The sequence below is a fragment of the Aethalodelphis obliquidens genome, unplaced genomic scaffold (assembly GCF_003676395.1).
Source record: "Aethalodelphis obliquidens isolate GAN/ISIS:26980383/991018 unplaced genomic scaffold, ASM367639v1 scaffold18, whole genome shotgun sequence".
NCBI classification, from domain to species: Eukaryota; Metazoa; Chordata; class Mammalia; order Artiodactyla; family Delphinidae; genus Aethalodelphis; species Aethalodelphis obliquidens.
This window is the reverse complement of record NW_020837962.1, coordinates 30134954-30155431: the sequence shown is the minus strand read 5'-3', so window position 1 is coordinate 30155431 and position 20478 is coordinate 30134954. Positions and strand designations below refer to the sequence as shown.

The window sequence follows — 20478 nt, the reverse complement described above, 5'->3', positions numbered from 1 at the left end:
AAACCCCAGAAAAACAACTAAATGAAGTGGAGAAAGGCAACCTTCCAGAAAAAGAATTCAAAATAATGATAGTGAAGATGATCCAGGACCTCGGAAAAAGAATGGAGGCAAAGATCGAGAGGATGCAAGAAATGTTTAATAAAGACCTAGAAGAATTAAAGAGCAAACACCTAGAAGATTAAAGAACAAACAAACAGAGATGAACAATACAATAACTGAAATGAAAAATACACTAGAAGGAATCAATAGCAGAATAACTGAGGCAGAAGAACGGATAAGTGACCTGGAAGACAGAATGGTGGAATTCACTGCCACAGAATAAAATAAAGAAAAAAGAATGAAAAGAAATGAAGACAGCCCAGGAGTCCTCTGGGACAACATTAAATGCACCACCATTCACATTATAGGGGTCCCAGAAAGGTAAGAGAAAGAAAGGACCCGAGAAAATATCTGAAGAGATTACAGTGTAAAACTTCCCTAACATGGGAGAGTAAATAGCCATCCAAGTCCAGGAAGCACAGAGAGTCCCAGGCAGGATAAACCCAAGGAGAAACATGCCGAGACACACAGTAATCAAATTGACAAAAATTAAAGACAAAGAAAAATTATTGAAAACATCAATTCTGAAGTTCTCAATTATAATTTTAATAGTACCTGAATCTGTCAACTCTTGCGTTTTTAAAATCTGCTAACATGTATAGAGGAGTAACATCTAAAAAGTTGTATGAATCATGCATTTATACAAATTAACCTATGATAAAAATCAAAGCATATGTAAAAATAAGCTCTTGTCTGCGTTGTCTCTCACCCCTCTCAGTGAAATATACTCACCTCAAAAAAATCAAATATTAGTTCCAGGTTATCTGGTTCCATTGTCTGTATACTATACTCTGTCCAACGATCAGGCTGTAAGCCATACCCACACTCCGGCTGTGAATGCCTGCACTTGAACTCATTGTCGCTTATTAAGGATATCTCCAGACTATTGGACATTTTGTGAAGAACAGTGGGAGATACCCTATCATCGTCATCTTCCTCCAGACCCTCTAGTGTCAACTTTACCCTACATAAAAGGAAAAAATAATGAAATGCAAAAAGTGAAAAAGAAGGAAAATCCATATGTTACCAAAACATTAAATTTAAAAATGCTCCTTGTATATGCTAAACCCTCAAATAAAAATATTACGCAGACTACACATACTACAGGTTAAGGCATTAGTTATACTTTATAAAATAGTGATTTTTTTATCTCCACACATTTCTGCAAAGTATTAAAATGAGATAAATGCTCATTATGCCTAAGGCTGTTTTCATTAATTCTTTAGGTTTTTAAAAATGAATCTAAAAGGGCATTTACTATTATCCATTTATAATTGGCTATCTCAATTTCTTACGAGAAGTTTCACAAATATATATATAAAACAAGTACAAATTTGAACCATATTCTGTTAGTGTGCATTAAAAGACTGTTAGAGTTCGTAGTTGTAAATTTTTAAATTTCCTCTTTCTTCTCACCACGGTGAGTCCACGTACTTTCTGAACAGTACATCATTAAAGAAAACTATTGTATTAAATATATATATTTGCATGTATTCATGGTTTTTATGTATGTATATTTATATGTATGTACCTTTTTAATGAAACAAATGAATAAAAAAATAAACCAAGAGTCTAAAACTCTTACAGACTCCACAGCAATGAAAACAAAATACAAGTTACCCAAGCTACTGGGTCACAAAGACTAGTTTACTCCCAATGAGAAGCGATTAGTTGCACACAGCACTTGTAATGCCAAACAGTCAACTCAATTCTAGAATATTTCTTGCACCAACTGGAATGTATATAGATTAAACAACTTTAATACCAGTGATGTAGAAGCAACGTTATTGTACAGAATACAGCTGCGCTAGGAAAACTTTTCATTCTAGATTTAAATGAGATCCACTTAATAATACAAGTAACAGAACTGTATTAGTGAGGCCTGCTCTCTCCGAATGACGCTGCTGCCTTCAACCACCGTGCAGACTTGCCTCATAGGCACACACTCTGAAACCTTCCAGAGGGGATATGAACACAGGTTATTCAATTAGTAATAAGGTTCCGTAATCATACTGTAAAACCAAAAGCAGCACCACTTTAATAATCCAAACAAAAATGATCATCTCTTCTCTCCAAACTTTTAGGAACAGTTCTGAACAACTGATTTTGTTGGTCAGCCTGAAGGAACAAACATTCTCTACCAGGACATATGAAAAGCGACCACAAGTGGATAGTAATGAACAAGCAAGGAAGAAATGGAAGATTAAAAATGCCTATTCCAGGGACTTCCCTGGTGGTCCAGTGGTTAAGATTCCACGCTCCCAAAACAGTGGGCAGGGGTTCGATCCCTGGTCAGGCAACTAGAATCCCGCGTGCCATAGCCCCCCCCCCCCCAAAAAAGGGCTACCCTACAAATAGCAATGTGCATCTATGCCCCCCCAAAAAAATCAAGTTTAAAGGGATCTATGAAAGAATTTAGTTCTAAATGAACTAAACATTAAAGGTTTTACTCAAATAGCTATATAAATGTTATAGTCTATCATAAGTAACATTGCTTTCCAAGTTCTGGTGGAATCAAGCGAAAGAGAAACTTGTGTTGTTGAAAATGTGGTGGTAATGAGATAAAACATCATGTCTAGTGTTTTATTTAAAATTTAAATGCTGTTGCTAAGTTTTTAAAAGTCCTGATAAACCTGCAGATAAATTTATTTTCTAGCCACTGAAGGCTTAACCTATTGATAATATGAATTTTGGGGGAAAAAGATGGTCAAAACAACATTGGTTTCTAGCTATGCACAATTATTTCAGTAGGAATCAGTCACTTAATTTGTAGAGCCCAACTAAGTATGGTTATAAAAATCTTCCAGTTTAAGCTTAAGCAATACAATAATATAATCAATCACTATATAAACAAGAACAGTACAGGACTCAGGATGCACGTACAATGCAATCAGAACCCCATTAATTATCTATTAATTTTTTTTTTTTTTTTTTTGGCCACACCGCAGCATGCAGGATCTTAGTTTCCCAACCAAGGATCGAACCTGTTCTCCCTGCAGTGGAAGCACAGAGTCCTAACCACTGGACTGCCAGGGAATTCCCTCTATTAATTTCTTATAGTCAAAGAAAAAATAAATCCTAATAAGCCCAACCAACCAAGGCTTTATCTTCTACTGCTACCTTTATTTCAAGGTCTTATGCTAATAAAACACTTTACAGCGGTTAACACAATTTATTTGCTTCTTTTAACATGTAAATAAAATATTCAGTTATTTATGACTAACTGGTTAGAGAATCTCTGTGATCAAATGGATCTTGCAGATCAGCCACGTGGTCCAATTACCTAGGTTTTTCAGAAGCAAAGCAGAGGCCTAGAAAAGCTAATGAACAGAGGCAAGGTACACCCAACACTCTTTACTCACAGAATAGCCAATGGAAAGGGCTGTGAAGTGTTACCCACCCTTTCCCTTATGTATTTTATTACTGGTATAGGTAAGTACTATAATATTTTCAGCAGTTATTGTAAAACATTTATGGATTTACAAACTGCAACATCATTATCAATTTTATTCTGAAGATAATAAGTATTACTATTAATTACTTCAGTTACTGAAAATGGCCCTTTCAACCCAGCCCTGACATTTTGTCAGAAAAAGCTGCATAACGTATCAAGACTTAGAACTCTCAGTCCCAAAGTTATAAAAATTCAAATGATAGGGCTGCCTCTGTCGTTGAGAAATCAGTTCACTCAAAGATATAACATGGTAGGGCTTCCCTGGTGGCACAGTGGTTGAGAGTCCGCCTGCCGATGCAGGGGACACGGGTTCATGCCCCGGTCCAGGAAGATCCCACATGCCGCGGAGCGGCTGGGCCCGTGAGCCATGGCTGCTGAGCCTGCGCGTCCTGAGCCTGTGCTCCACAACGGGAGAGGTCACAACAGTGAGAGGCCCGTGTACCACAAAAAAAAAAACATTAAAAAGCCCCACATATACATGGTGACATTACAGAAAAATTAAGTTACTTACTATTCTGTTATTTATACAAAGCTTGACACCTAAATCTTCTTAAATTAAGATTAAAATTAAACTAACCTGGAACTGCTATGGTAACTGTGACCTTCTTAACGGAAAAGTTTCTCATTTTCAAGCCACCGGAAAATTTAGGACACTGAAGTATATTTCCAACAATCATTTTTCTCTGTTCATGCCACTCTCCCTTCATTTAGCTCAAAATCATTTCGTTATGTCAATTTTAAAACAAAATATTTATTGCTACACTAAGAAATTTTAAATGGTAGAAACTACAAAGATAGTAAGCCTAGAAATCACTTATCTAAGTAAAAACAAAATTTTCTTGTTTCCAATTTGGAGATTAAGACTAACATAAGTACATTTAACTGTAGCAATCTTCAGGCAGGGAAGCAGTTCACTCTCACAAGACACCGCATTTATTAGAAAATGTGACATTATCTGTGTTTATTTTCTTAGTTTATACACATAAAGGCTATAACCAGATGGATCAGAAATCTACACCATTAGTGAAAATAAATAGGCTAAGTAACAAATACACATGGTCATACCTAAATCTAGATTTTTTTAATTTTTTCTTGGTTATTGAGACAGGAGGTTTCTCAGAATAATGCAAACGTAATCTGATTTCAGTCTGACACGTCAGCCATCCAGAATCCAGAGTCTCAACACCATCTGGCAAAGTAAATATGAAGAACAGTAATTAATATACATATTTTTTAAGCCAATCCAATAAGTACAATATATATTGACAATTCTAGTTCACATTCCGTTTAATATACTCAGGTTATCTATCACTGGTATTTCTCTCCAAAGCAAATATATAAGTAGTCTTACTTGTCATTGAAAAAGAACTTTTATATCAAGTAGGAGGGAAAAGTTAAATGAACATTAACAACTAGCCAAACTTTAGCACTAAAGTAAATTAAAATACTCTTGTTGAATATATTATTGAAGTAATACAAATCTATCTCAGAAAGAATACATATTGCAAGATGGCTTCTCACCTAGCATTTGTTCCACTGGCAGTGGATCACTACTACACTTCCAAAGTTTCACATGAAATATTCAGCTGAAACTAGTTATTCCACTAGTGCTGGCAGCGTAGATATGAGGTGGTAATAACAAAACAAATGTATTCTCTGTTTACATATTCTGCCATAGATAAACTGCATGATTGTGATAACACTGTTAGCACTGTTTAAATTAACTTGAAGTTTCTTACTAACAAAGGTAATAACATTTTCATAAATACCAGGGAGCTGACAACTGTTTTGGACCTAAGTTCTTCATCAAGAGAACTTCAAAAAAAAAATCAAGAAGCTTTTCTCCTTAGGTATGATTTCATAACTATCAAATTTCATACATGAAGAGAAACCACTACCATCTCTTAATTTTAAACTGTTTTCAGAAATGGACAGAGTTGGAGAAATGGCTTTCTATCCTGAAGGCCAACTAACGCTGAATTTAGGAAGATGATGACAACAGCAACAGATGACGAAAGAAATGCCATCCGTTTATAACCATGCATAGTAACTAACATATAATAGAAGGATATAATGTCATCATTACAGTTGAAGAAATGAGAAAACAACTTCTCCATTAAAAAAGCTCTCCAAAACATGTAGCATAAATTTTGTGTAGTCTCTAAAACACTAAATAAAACTATTCGAGTATGTTAGACTACCTTATGATGTGATATAAATAATCCCAAACAAAATCAAGAAAAATAAGTTAAATTCCTGCCCAAATACTGCAAAAGCATGTACATTTCTAAAGTAGATAAACATATGTACTTAGTAAAACCACAACCAAAACATTCAGGCCCTATTCCTTCCTGTACTCAACAGGAATGCAAACTGGTTATGAGCAATTATCTCTGGTTCACAGTCAATGCAAGCACACATTCTGTCCACCCCCTTTACACCTTTTGACTCCTACAGTATAGTATCTAAAATGAAAATGCAGTTTAGCATGATAATGCTGATACACTGTGAGAATTCCAGTCATTGAAGAAAAAACTTGAATCCTTAGGATAAAGTATTTACTGATGCAGAAAGTATATGAATGCATATTCCACTGTAAATTAATTGTTTAAATACTCAGCCATAATTACTAGAACATTCTGCTACTTAATCTTGATTTTACTATAAATGCACATACAAACACAAAATGCACAAACATAGCTTATGAGTAACATTTCACACTTTAAATGTTGAGAACAATTAACATCATTTTCAAACATAGTAGTGTTAAGTGATGATATAGTAACAGTTAAGTACAATACTTTTAAATTGATTATATTAATTCATATACCTAAAGTCAACAGCCAAATAAAAACTAAAAAATAAATAAAATTTTAAAGCATAAGAAGTATACTGGAGGGAATTCCCTGGCAGTCCAGCGGTTAGGACTCTGCTTCCACTGCAGGGGGTGTGGGTTCAATCCTCCTGGTTCGGGAACTAAGATCCCACAAGTCACGTGGCATGGCCCAAAATAATAATAATAATACTGGAAACTATTATTTAACAGAATGCATTTGTTTTTTGGATCTAGTCTTCTAGTCTCTATTTTCAATATCATACTGTCATATTTCCCTGTGCTGTTTCTAATGAAATGTAAGGTAACATCTCAACCATGTGAATAAAAATTTTCAAAACTCAGTCTCACTTACTGTGGATTCCAAATTGTCCATCGTCAATAATAATTTCACTTTCTAAAATTGAAGGAAAATAGAAAATCTAGTTAAAATTCATGATGTATATACAGAATGAACAATTGAGAAATTACCTACCTTAAGGATTTTTTAAAAAATTAATTTAGAATTTAAAAGCAGCCCAAAGTGAATAAGCATATTTATTGTAGCCCTCAATAAAGAAATCCCTTTTAAGGAGGCTATCAAACAATAATGGTTCTTATATTCATGGTGATTATTCACAATGTTGTAAGGAAGAGAAAGAAAACTCCTCAGAGAGGTGCTCTAGAGGCACTGGGACAAATGTTTATACCAACCAATGCATGAGACTGACAAGTTGCTGGACAACAATATCTCCTGGTTGATTTTTCAAACCAAAGGTCTTGGCACAATTAAAATGCTTATTCTTACGTAGTGCGTATTCTGAACTTACCTAAAATATAATGCTCCTCAAACCCCAACTATTCTCTATAGCCAACTAAAAGCTTTTTAAACAGCATAAACTTACCTGTATATATAGAGCTATGAGGAATTACCAAAAAGTAAGTGTTTGCACATTGCCTCCTAACAGAAATTTCAACTAAATGAGAGAAGCTGTTAAGCCCCACCCTCTGAGTAAAATACTAATTATCTTCCCTGCTATTTCCTTTCCCAGTTTACTTTAAACATAAACCTGAATTTGTTAAAATAAGTGTGACAGTTCCCAATAAAGATTCTCTGGTATATTTCACACAGTTCTTAAGTTCAGAAGTTTTATTTTCCAAAAGTATAAAATACATTTATTAAAAAGACCAGAAACAAAATCATCCTACTTTCTCAAAATAAGAAAATATATTTAACTGCAAGATGCTTCAAAATGCAATTTTTTAAATATTTAATTCCTAATAATTTCCAACCTCAGTATGGCACTCTTTTAATTCTAAAGTACACTACATAAAAATTCTAAATATACTATCAAAAATGTATTACAAAAATGTATATACAAAAAGAAAATCCAATAAAGAGGATGGAATGAGATAGCTGTTTAAACAAGATGTGTCCTTGCTATATACAGGGAAAAGCAGAATCTCTCACTACTTTCTAATCTAAGCTAGTAAATAACAAGCCATTTATTCTTTAAATTCTAATTTTCTCTGGAAACTAAAACAGAGTTTTCAGCACTAAGTCAATTTATAGATGAAACCAAGTAGGTAATTTAATGTATGTGAAAAGAACTTCAAATTTTAATCTCAGTATGGAAAAGGAAATTCAAAAATACTTGTATGAAGAGAAATGCCATTTTTAGGCACAAGAAAACTAAATAACGTTTAAACAAACAAACAAACAAAAATTATCTGAATAGCAACTTTAACATAGCCAGCAGGGTATTGGGGGAAAATGTCTGCTACAACGAAGAAATCTGAATTCATTCATACAAGTTTATTCAAGTATTTACTAGTTTAAAAAACACACACAAATAGAATAACTTATTCTATTACTATTCAAAGTTAAAAATGTAAGGATCATTGTTTTGGATTAATTCTTTCCTCAAATGTTCTAAGTTCTCTGAGCAAGTAATATCAAAGCCACGGATGGATGCTCAGTTAAAAAAAATGCTATTTTATAAACTTTTGTAACTACTCCAAATATAAATGTATATTCCACCATAAACCCATCTAATTCAAGAAATTAAAAATAACTAGGCAAGCATTTCTAATAAAGTTTATGAAGAAAGGCAATTAAGAACTGTTTAGTTTTGAAAGTAAGACCCATGATATGCTCAGTGAAACTTGTAGTACTGACAATGCATTGACCTTAAACTTTAAAATAAATATTTATTAAATCCCACTAAGCCATTGTGCAGCATATTAGTAACTTTATGCATATGCCTCAAACAGATGCAGTTAATGCCCATACCTAAAGGGGTTATTGATCGTGGTTGTAGATGAGTCTCCCACTTGTGAACTATGACTTGACATGGACCACCGATAGTCTGCAATTTAAAAGTTAAACGTCTGCAATAATTTCTTGTATCTTATTTTCTACCCATGATGCCATTAGATGTTTGTGGCCTAAGTCTTATACTAATTATGAAACCAAGAGATTCATCTTGTTAATATCAATATTATATGCGAAAAATCAGGAATGTACCAGGTCAAAAAACATGATGAATGCTGGAAGAAAATGAGGGTGAGGCAGTAAACAAAAATAAGATGAACTGGCAAATAAAACCATTTAAAACCCATTCTTAAATCTGCCTACAATACTCAGTTTTAATCTTTAACTGATACTCTGTCGTAAGTTAAAGTTAACAGCAAATATACTTTATGTTTGGTATGTCGGAAGTCAATGAAGTATTACTGGAAGACTGAAGTAACTCCTCAAGTGTTCGGAAAAAGCCTAAACTCTCTGATAGTAGAAATACTGAGAACAAATACTTCAAGATCAATTATCACAAGTTACTCAAGGAACTAGAGGGCATAATTAAGTCCTTCATTACATATATTTAACTAGTAAGTAGGTAACAGGAAGAATATCAGATTCTCGTATTTTAGTAACCAGTGTTTCTAAGGAGCACAGGAAGCCCTTTCCTTTAGGAAAGGACACATGCATGGGTAAATCTGAAGAACAAGTTTGATTAAAGGGGAATGAACATCCAGTTTTACTCTTACTGCCTTAAAGTTTATAAATTCATACAGTGTGAAAAATTTTAATACTGTCTTCTGTTATCAAATTCTCTTACTAAAAAAGAAAATAAAGCTTTATGTATTGTTGATAATGTCTACAGCAATTTAAACGCAAGAATGAACTACCACAAGGATTCTCTTGTGTGTTCCTAAAGTACTGAAGTATATGAAGTGTTTCCTAATTTTCCTTGAAGTATTTAAAACAAAACAAAAAACCCTACACTTGTCTAATTAAACTTATGTGCCAAAATACAATCCTTAAATACATATTTTAAAAGAAAATTTTCAAACTATATCCTTACAAGGTATTTTTTTCCTTCTTCTGAAGAAATTTAGTAAAATACAGAGAAGCAAAAAGAGACAAAAATCACCCATTATCACACTACTTAGGGATAATCACTATCAATATTTTCACTTATCTTTAAACCCTTGTCTAGGCACATATATACTCTTAAGTCTGGAACATATAAGCTTCTCTCTTTATTACATCTGTAGATGACATTAAATACTCTTCTATAACATTTTATAGGATTTCAATATTGATTTTATTTAATAACAAATGAGCCAAATGATAACAAATAAGTATGTAACAAATTAGGCAAGAGATAATTCTGTCATTTAAAATAACCAGAGGTTAAAATCTTTTTTTAAAACTTGCAAACTTTTGAAGATTGAAAACTAAAATTGCATTAGATATACATTCAATTCCTTAATCCTGGGATAATACAGGAACTCATTTTCTCTAGCTGAATACATCCTTGTTATAAGGGTTCACTTGTGAATTGATAATAAACTGTGTAGACATTTTTAAAAATGTAAATGTGAAAGTACTAATCTTAAAATATGGTGAATTACGCTAAAAAAACAAGAAACATCTGATCCTGCATCTGCTAGACGTTTTTTACTATAACTTTTTGCTGTCACTTTTTTGAATTTGTTTTCACACATCAAACTTTCTAACCCTCAAAAGATACAAATGTATATAATAAAAATAGGAATGTTTCTTAGCAATAATGGGCAACCAGAAATAACTAATCTATTCCCTTCTTCCACCCCTCCCATGTCCCCTGCACTCCCCTCAAAAAAAAAAAAAATCCTCTTTGCTACAAAAGTGGTGTAGATCCATATTCTTATAAAAGTTACTAATCAAATGTGACTTGAAAGGGTGCCATGAACATAATAGTAAATATCAGCAGGGATTAAAAGTGGGTTGAAGAAAGGAGAGACTTTGTTTTTGTTTTAAGTTTTTGTTTTAATTCAGGTATCAGGGGAATTTCACAAAAAGTGTTGATTACAGTATCTATACTTAATCATGTAAGAATAGTCCTGTGGATTAAACACTTGAGAGGGAACATATTTTAGCAGTAATTTTTAAAACTCCACTCCTGTTTACAAACCCAGTAACCATAGCATAAAGCTAACTAGGCTTGAACAGAATGGAGTCTTGAGGAGCAGTCCAAAGGGTCAATTCAACAGATGGCTTATAATTGTGTCTACTGGCGTTCACACTACAAATTCATGGTTGGTACATAAAATGTGATAATATTGACAAATGAACCAAGTTTTAAAACACACTGAATTTCCAAAATTGTTGTGACTACTTTATTAAACTTTAGTAGGTAATCTTAAATTTTAGCTTACCAATGTTCTTTAAAACAAAAAAAAAACCTTAACACCTGAGCATTGGGAAATTAAAGATCTTAGCAATGATTCCAAAACATGCAATCCTTTTTAATATGCTAAATGCAGTAAGTCATTCTTCAAGATCTTAGGCAAAAAACAAGAGTTCCGTTCTGTAAGACTGCCACAATTTTAAGCACTTTGGAGACAAAAGTAACAATATCAGTCCAAGACAGTACTCCACTAACAGGACTGGTAGAGTTATTTCACATTTTAGCATGTATTAAATCAGAAGATTGCTGGAATGTTTCTCATACAAAAAACCTGTTTCTACAAAAAAGTCATAATGACTGCTTTCTTAAACAGTTATTGATTGACATCACTCAGCTATATCAAGCACTGAGAAAAAGAAACAAGATTATATAAGAGGTAGACTGGGGTTTTTGTTTTTAACAGACCACCAAGCAAAACTATCACTATCATGGAATATCACTGCTTTCAAATATCATAAAAACTGTTAAGCGTAAACTGTAAAAATTTCACTGTTTCCTTTCTACGATTTTGAAAAAAATGGAAAAAAAATGCCCATGTGAAAGGGGCTCTGAATTTTTAATCTATGTCAGAGGCCAGAACCAGTTAGTTAAAAATCACTATTTTTAACAAGACCAGGAAGAAAAACGGTCACTTAGGAGTGAGTAAAGCAAAGAAGGCTAGGCCGACATACATCTCTCAGATGGTTCAAATTCATAGTTAACAGCTGAGGGTATTTAGCATGCAGAAGAATTTTATTAAGAAACCACTGTACAAAATGACAACCTGGGCTATTACGAAAATAAACAATTGTCTGCCTACCAGATGACTGATTCTTTTGTTAAAGGATTTAAATAAAAATCAAGGGACGTTAAGAACAAGGTAAAAGAATTTGTAATGAATCTATTATGAGTGAATGTTAACACCTGTAAAAATTAAAAGCAGATGTTACTGAAAAATAAGCTATTTCACTGAAATGAATGAAAAATTTCAAAGACAATATAATTAAAAAGTGGCTAACATCTCAGTATGAGACAACAATCCCTAATTCCAGCCACAAATAAAAAGGGGTGAACATGGATTAAAAAATGTTTAAATTACACATTAATTCAAAAATTATCTTTGGTGAAGATATGAAATTAATGGGTTATCTGCAGACTCACAGCAATGTTTCCATTCCAGGAATATCTACTACTTTTGTTTGCTATGTTTAAATAAGATAATATTTGTCACCTGTAAAAAATTATTTTAGAATTTAATATATTAACACCTTATTCTAATTCTACAAAGCATAAGAAGATACAGCTGTGAGAAATTAAAGAGAAAAAGGACTTCAAGAGTCTTTAACTTCTAAACTAAAAGGAATATGCCAGAAAGAGCAAATTACGGAAGAGAAATTATGAATGGTAAAATTTTATTCATAGAAAAATTTTAGCAATGGAAGGGATGTAAGAAATCTATAGTTCAAACCCTTCATTTTATAGATGAGTAAGCTGAATTCTGAAGGTCAAGTGACAAGATCACAAGATTTTTAGCTTAGGTTCTACAACTGCTTGGATAACCTAAAACTTTTGACCCAGTAAAATTAACCTTATTACCCATTTCAGTTTTTCAATGCTTTCATAATCATTTTGCTTTCCAATCATTCTTTATATTCATAAAATATATACTCCAATAATTTACATCATTTCACGATTTAAGATTCCTTGCACATTAGTTCTATCATTTGACAATGCACAATTGAGACAAAGTTTCTAATTCTATTAAAAATTATGATTCATTTAAAAAGCGCCACCAACTTTAAAAAGAAGTGTCACTTTAAGCTGGCATGTGGGAAAAAAAAAACCTCTAGCCATATGCATGGGATTTTATGTGGCTATTTACTCTATTCCATGAAAAACATACTTACCATGGCAGCCCCTGCATCACACGGTACATGTGTACACGATACAGAGCACCTACTTAAAGAAACACACTCACCAACACATACTGTAAACTTTTGCAAGTATTACAAGGGGAAAAACTTGTTTCTTACTGTAAGCAGACTTTGTGCCAATTTTTTGGAAAAGGCATTTTGGAAGGATTTGCTGCTTTTGGTTACATTTTCAATGAAAAGAGAAAATACTGTAGGTTGGCTTAATTTGACCTGTGTTGACAACAGTCTTACTTTAGGAAACTACGCCCAAAGGACTCATGATTTTTCTTGTCCAAATGCCCCCGTAAGTAAAATTTAGTTAATTTCACATACCAGGATCCTCAAATATGCTTTCAAACTCACAAGTGCTATGATCTACATAACTCTGCACAAATGTTCACTTTATACTAAAGAACTTTGCCACAAGGTACAACCCCTATGCCAAATAAATGATCTTTTCCTTAGTCATTAAAGTGAGACTATTGTCAAGATAAGCCAACATAATGATCAACTATAATGTAATTTAATTTTAATTACTGAGTATATTCACAATATATTCTTGGAATAAGAAACGTAATAGGTGCAAAAGACAGCTGAAGTGGGTTTGTCAGTTTTTCTCTTTTATATAATGGTGGCTAAGAGACTGAGGTAACAGTGGCTGCTTGCAATTTTTTTTTTTTTACATGTAACAAGTATTCAAGGACCCCAAAGGGAAATAAATTTTTAAAAAGATCTAATCCATGTTTGCTTCCTAGACTCCTGCCTAAGCCCTTGTTCACATGCAGCCCAAAGTGTGCTCAAAGGTAAAAATCTGAAGGAAAATAATCCTTTCAGCAAATAAGTATCTTTAAAATAAAGAATCAACTTTTCTAAATATGAAAATGTTCCCAAAATAATAAATAAATCATTGTGAGCAAGCAGATTTAGATCTAACTGATATTCCAAAGGCCTTCAGAAAAGATCCTGGTCTATCAACACTATCACTGAAAAAAAATCTAAAAGGCATGACTTCAGTTTTGATAGGAGTTAATGCAGCCACTAAGAGATGGCTGCGTTGAAATAATTTTTTCGAAGTTACTCACTTAAAGTTGGCTATATACACTTCTAAATATATCTTTACCACAGATGAATTAAAAAAATGAAACAAAAAGAAAAACCCTTACTACTGGTTACTAACTAGTTTACAAAAGTTATAGAAAATGCACACCTATCAAGAACACTTATCATTAAAACCAATTTCATGATAAGAATATTGCAGAACATACTTACTATTAGTCTTTTAAAAATTCCATTGCACACACTATTTGCCTCTGAAGAGGCTACTTCCTTTCTTTTTGGTACTAAAATATTATTAAGCTAGAGTTCTTTTTTCCTTATTTGATCTAAACAAACTCATTTTACTTTTAATGTTTCCAAACTTAAGTTAGTTGCTTTTGAAAGAAGTCTTCTAAAGAAACTGGAAACTAGATAAAGAAAACATACCTTTGGTTCTAAAAAGCACCCTTTGAAGTAGCGGTACTGAACTGATACTCCTCTACTAAGTACAATGGTTGCTTTCCATAACATGCTGTGAGAAAAAAGAATTAAAGTAGCAGCATCAGTATCAAACTAAAATTCATAAAGTCTTCATTAATTCATAAAACCCCTCAAGTAAGGTCTGTGATCAATACCATTTATTTATTCCTACACAAAATTTTACTCCAGGCCTAATCTGAACCAGGTACTGGGAACACAGTGATGAATAAGGCAGAAAGAGCTCCATCTTCAAGGAGATTGCTTGTTTATGTGGATAGACAAATATATAAGCAAACAGCATACATAGGAAGGGCTAGCTGACCTTTCTGAGGTGACAAGAAGTTTTGGAGGGAGATCTCAACAAGAACGAACTGTCTGAGCTGAGACCTAAACGATGAGCCATACAAAGAAGCAGGAGAAGTAGTATTCCAAACAGAAAAGGCAAGCAGTGCAGACCTCTGAATCTCCTCTCACTTTCCACTTAGCTAGGGATGTTACATGGCTGCTAAGAGGCTTTGAGGCCAAGGTCACAAACTTAAATGCCTGTTCCCAACTGTCCCTTATTCTGTCCTGCCCAGCCTCTGGCTATTTCCCTAGCCAAGCAATCAGTGTCTGTATCTTACTTGTACTTGTATCTTACTCAACATCTTCCTCTGAACTATGTCATTCTACATATTCTAATGCTAATTCTAAAGCTTAGACTCAACAGTGAAAGAATTCACTACAATTCATGATTATAACTGATTTTTAGCTTCAAATCATAGGCCAATGTTATTCAAAGTGTGGTCCCAGGACCATCAGTATCAACTGGGAGCTTGTTAGAAATGCAAAATCTCAGGCCAGGGCTTCCCTGGTTGCGCAGCGGTTAAGAATCCACCTACCAATGCAGGGGACACGGGTTTGAGCCCTGGTCCGGGAAGGTCTCACATGCCGCAAAACAACTAAGCCCATGTGCCACAACTACTGAGCCTGCATGCCACAACTACTGAAGCTCACGCACCTAGAGCCCATGCTCCACAACAAGAGAAGCCACTGCAGTAAGAAGCCTGCGCACCACAATGAAGAGTAGCTCCCGCGCAACGCAACTAAAGAAAGCCTGCATGCAGCAACGAAAACCTAATACAGCCAAACAAACAAAAAAAATCTCACGCCACATCTAGACCTATTGAATTTGAAACTCTGGGGGAGGGCCCAAGCACTCTGTAATTTAACAAGTGTCCAGGTGACTCTGATGATGAACACAAGTTTGAGAGCCCATGTCATAGACCATTACCCAAACATTAATTCAGCATGAATAGTTCAGTGACTAAATGGCAGCTCCAAATATTCTTCCATGATACCAGATGGCTAGCACTGCTCCCCACCTGGCTCTGCCAAGACAGACTTAGGGCATTATCCTCACTCTTACTCAATTCTGGTTTCTAACAAAATATCCACAACCAGCTGTCACCCCTGGTCCTAGCTTCAACAATCAGATTAACCTGGTAATAATAAAATACATATGCCCTGGCTCCACCCTGGGAAACTCTGGTTTCATAGGTCTGGGGTGGAGCTTTGTCTCGTGGAGTTTGATAAACTGGACATATGTGATTGGTTGAGAAACACTGCTGCACAACAAGGACAGCCTAAATGCTCGGAACATGTGCCCTTCTACTTCTCCCTGATAAGCCTCAGAATCCTTTTCAACACAGGGCTCCAGGCAGATTCTACCAACTCTGAGATGAAATTTATTTCCCATCTCTGCTACCCAAAAAGAAAAAGGCAAATTTCCAGTATTATTTCACCCATAAAACCAGCCAGAGTATGTGAAACTAGCCCCAGATGTGCACAGTAGAATTAGTGGGAAGCTTTAAAAATGTGCTGGGGCCCCTCTCTCATGCACTATTTATCAATCTTACAGGAGCAGGGTCTTGGCATTTTTTTAAAAGCCCCCTTTTAAAGTGCTTTAAACCAGTTAAAGTGCTTTTTAAATCATTTTTTAAAGTGATTCCAATGTGCTCCCCTGGTTAAGAACCACCAAATGAAAAGATCAGATGGTGAGAGCAATAAAATGAGTCTTTTTACTTTACTTCCCTAAGCAAATATAGCAAAGTTATAAATGAACCAGAGGGACTTCCCTGGTGGAACAGTGGTTAAGAATCTGCCTGCCAATGCAGGGGACACGGGTTCGATCCCTGGTCCGGGAAGATCCCACGTGCCACGGAGCAACTAAGCCTGTGCGCCACAATTACTGAGCCTGTGCTCTAGAGCCCGTGAGCCACAACTGCTGAGCCCATGGGCCTACAGCCCACGCTCCACAACAAGAGAAGCCACCGCACCACAACAAAGAGTAGCCCTGGCTCAGCACAACTAGAGAGAAAGCCCGAGTGTAGCAACAAAGACCCAACACAGTCATGAATGAATGAATGAATAAATAAATAAAATTACTTAAAAAAAAATGTACCAGAACTGTTCAGTGACATCAAGAATGAACGTAACCTGATGAAACTGAAGAAAAACCAGGAAAGAGGGGCAGTGAGAAGGTTTAGTGCACCTGTCTAATTTTGAATTGCCCTAATATCCTCCCCACAAAAATACCATGAAATCTCCAAGAAGGGCAAATAAAATCATAAGTGACCCACATTTTCTGCATTATTAGGAAATAACACCACAACCTTCAAATTGTTTGTAAGAAAAAAATTCCAACAGAGCTCTTGTCACCACAAACCTGTAGGTACAGAGAGACTTAAGAGACTGAAAAGGAGGAACAGAGGACTTAAATGCAGAGTACACTGAAATCCCAAAGAAACACAGTTCTAAAACACAAGACTGGGGAATTTCCTGGTGGTCCAGTGGTTAGGACTCTGAGTTTTCACTGCAGCGGGAAGGGTTCAATCCCTGGTCCGGGAACTAAGATCCAGCACGCTGTCAAAAACAAACCAACCAACCAAAAACCCCCAAGAGACTGTTGTTTACAGGCAAACAGATTTGTTTACCTTTTGTATCATCTTGTATCAACTACTTATATCAACTGTGTCATCTACTTCCTTTCTCTTTGTGAAGCACTGTTTATCTGCCATATATGAATCAATTATACTTCATTGTACAGCGATGTCAAAATGGCTGCTTCCTTAAAATTAAGAAGTTAACTGTTCTCATTCTGTTCACATCACTTTGACCAGGTTGGCTAGAATGGACTTAAGACAGGTAACAGGGCAGCTCAAGAGTTCAGAGCAGAGGTAAACAAGTTTAGAAAGACATGAGGTTTCACTTCAGACATGAGTGACTAATCCACAAATCAAGGAAAAAATAGGCACTAGAAGAGAATAAACATCTCGTTTTTCTGTGATCCCAATATCATTTGTCAACAGAACTTAACTTATAAAAACAGAAGAGAATTGGCTGAGAAAATGTGTCACACTAATGACAAATAGAGAAACGGGTATTCTATGTATGCTTTTTGTTTTCTTTTCCTGAGCTTACATTATGGTATTGTTTTACTTTCCTTGTTACTTCCCTCTGCTTTGCCATCAGTGCTCCTCAAACTGTCTGCTGTGAAGGACCAGTTTCTGTTTACTTGTGTTACTCTACTTGTCCCATGACCAATACTTCTGGTCTATGATGTACCCAGTTCAATGAGATAAGTCCATGACATGCATGGGTATCCCAGCAATGTCAAACTGTCATAAACATTTCTAAATGCTTGCTCTCAATCTTTGTATTTCTCACATTGTGCACTGATAAAAAAATGTTTTTTGTCTAGCACTGAGTCCACAGGCCACATTTTTAGTAGCACTGCTTAACAATCATCTAATCTGATGTTTCTCCCTGGGGGCACTGCATGTATTTGTATACTATTTAGAATCTCCTCATCTTTCCTTTACCCCCACGCATACATCCTGACAATCCATAACACTTCAAAATATCCATACAGAGAAGGACCACCTTTGTTGACAACACTGATTCTATCCTAACCCCTTTACCATGCAGATAAAGGAACCAAGGCTTAGAGATGTGAGATCTGCCCAAGATCACAGCTAACTGCGGAACTGAAACTGGCACCCAGATCCTCCTTTCCCCACTCCAATGCACCAACACACCCATGCTAAGTTTAGTGCTGTATTTAATGTCAGTAGTAAACTTATTTCATTACATTAGCTAAAATTTCTAAGGATGTGTTCCACCCTCTGCTACTTTTAAAAGAATATATGTCTCAAGAAAATTATTTCATAAGCTAAAGCAAAAATTAGATCTTTTATCAAGAATAGTACTGAGAAGCAAAAAAATGCCTTAATTTTTTTAAAAATAAGAAATAACAATATAAGCCTGTTTAGAAATATGGTATTAAGCATCAAAAGAACCAGCCAACAGCCAAGAGTTGAAAATGACTTTTTGCGAGGTGGAAATTGAGAAACAGAGGAACTTGTTTTTTCACAGCAAACTCTGTAAAATGACTTCACTCTTTATACATATGTGATAAGTTTGATAAAAATTAAAAGAAAAATATACCAAGGTATCTTAGAAACCCCCAAGTTTATAATCTGAATGTCACAATTATTCAGTATTATGACATGCCCATGCTTACCTTTCACCTGTCTCGTTCTCTGGAAGAAGAGCCACAGCATTTTGAGGATTCCAGTTTCCCAAAGCATCAGAGCTTCCACATATTGCAAAAACCTCTCCTAAAGAAACATAATGAGTTATAGTGGGTTAAGTAGGAACATCTCATTTTAGTTTTAGGAAACTGCACTAATTTAATGGGATGCAGAGTCCCTTTCAGTGGAGATGGAAGAGCTTCAGTGGAGAAATGCGTTTGGACCCAGGTGCCACTCACACTAGCACCTACGTTATTAACCTGACCCACCTCTATAGAACCAAAGGCAGAGAAAAGGAAGAATGTACAGGGACAGACTTTTCTTCATTTTTCAACTACTTACTGAGCCAATAATGAGTACCAAGACAAAGTGATCAAATGGCAGTCCTTGCCTTCAAGGCAGCTTCCAATTTAAAGGAGCATATAAGTATCCTACAGAACCAGTACCTGATATTTTCCAGGAACTCAAACAGTAGCTACCAAGAAGCTAAAGATCAAGAAAATTATCAATGGGATATGAGCAATGTAACAACAACAAACAAAGAAAAAAAAGTCCCCAGAACAAAGACTAGTGAAAAACTAGACAAAAATCTCGTATTCCTTACTAAAATAAAGACTATCACACTTCATCTGAACACTTGTCATCAACACACAAACCAACATATAGTCATCACCTATATTTGCTAAATTCCATATATTTAGCAAAAGTCTACAACTTCTTGAATATAAGTATGCAGATATCTTTAACTTATATATCAACACATTCTGAATTACTATAATTAAAATCCATAAAGAAAAAAACAAGGAACTGAGCCCAAGTGAACAAACTTCAGGACAAACTCCTCCACACTCTGAGAGTAGCTTGGTTTCCAAGCTCTGGGCACTACTATAGTAAGACTAGAGTTCTAATTGGCTTTAGCCACCTGCATGGCATTTTATATGCTTGGACTGTCTAAAACCTAACTAAAATCCCAAATGTGGTAGTCATTCAGGAGTTTTCAGGGTTCTAAACACATGTCTGTAAAAGCATAAGGTGGTTATGTATAAAGATTTCATGTTAAAATACTCACCAATCCTTTAAAGTAACCAGATTTTTTTTTGCAATTAACTTAGGTTATCACTACCTCTTAGCATTAAAAAAAAAAAAGATAAACACTTGCTAAATACAAGGCACAAATATTTATTCTCAAGATCATATATGTTGCTCTGCATATGTACAGCATATGCAGTGGCTCCTAGCTCAAAATACAGATTACCATCAAATCACTGATTCAGGCCGGTTATACTTCCTTTGTAAAGGAGAGTCTCATTAACCTTCCTCATGGAGTCAGTTATTTCTTATCCCCATACAAAACAGCAGCTACTCTCTGCTCTGGAAAGAACATGTATCCCACATG

The 20478-nt window shown here is 34.9% G+C and overlaps 1 protein-coding gene across 3 annotated transcripts in view; it reads right to left on the bottom strand.

Annotated features, from left to right (window-relative positions):
- The window catches only part of GPCPD1 (glycerophosphocholine phosphodiesterase 1), a 63266-nt gene that overhangs the window by 35052 nt on the left and 7736 nt on the right, over positions 1-20478 (bottom strand). For 2 of the 3 annotated variants that reach the window (XM_027118220.1, XM_027118222.1), the window contains exons 3-8: positions 19073-19169; positions 14476-14560; positions 8659-8734; positions 6742-6783; positions 4619-4742; positions 832-1063 (exon numbers count right to left, since the gene is read on the bottom strand). In XM_027118220.1, the coding sequence (XP_026974021.1) occupies positions 832-1063; positions 4619-4742; positions 6742-6783; positions 8659-8734; positions 14476-14560; positions 19073-19169 (656 nt within the window). The remainder of the gene's footprint in view (positions 1-831; positions 1064-4618; positions 4743-6741; positions 6784-8658; positions 8735-14475; positions 14561-19072; positions 19170-20478) is intronic. The other variant, XM_027118223.1, reaches the window with a different exon arrangement.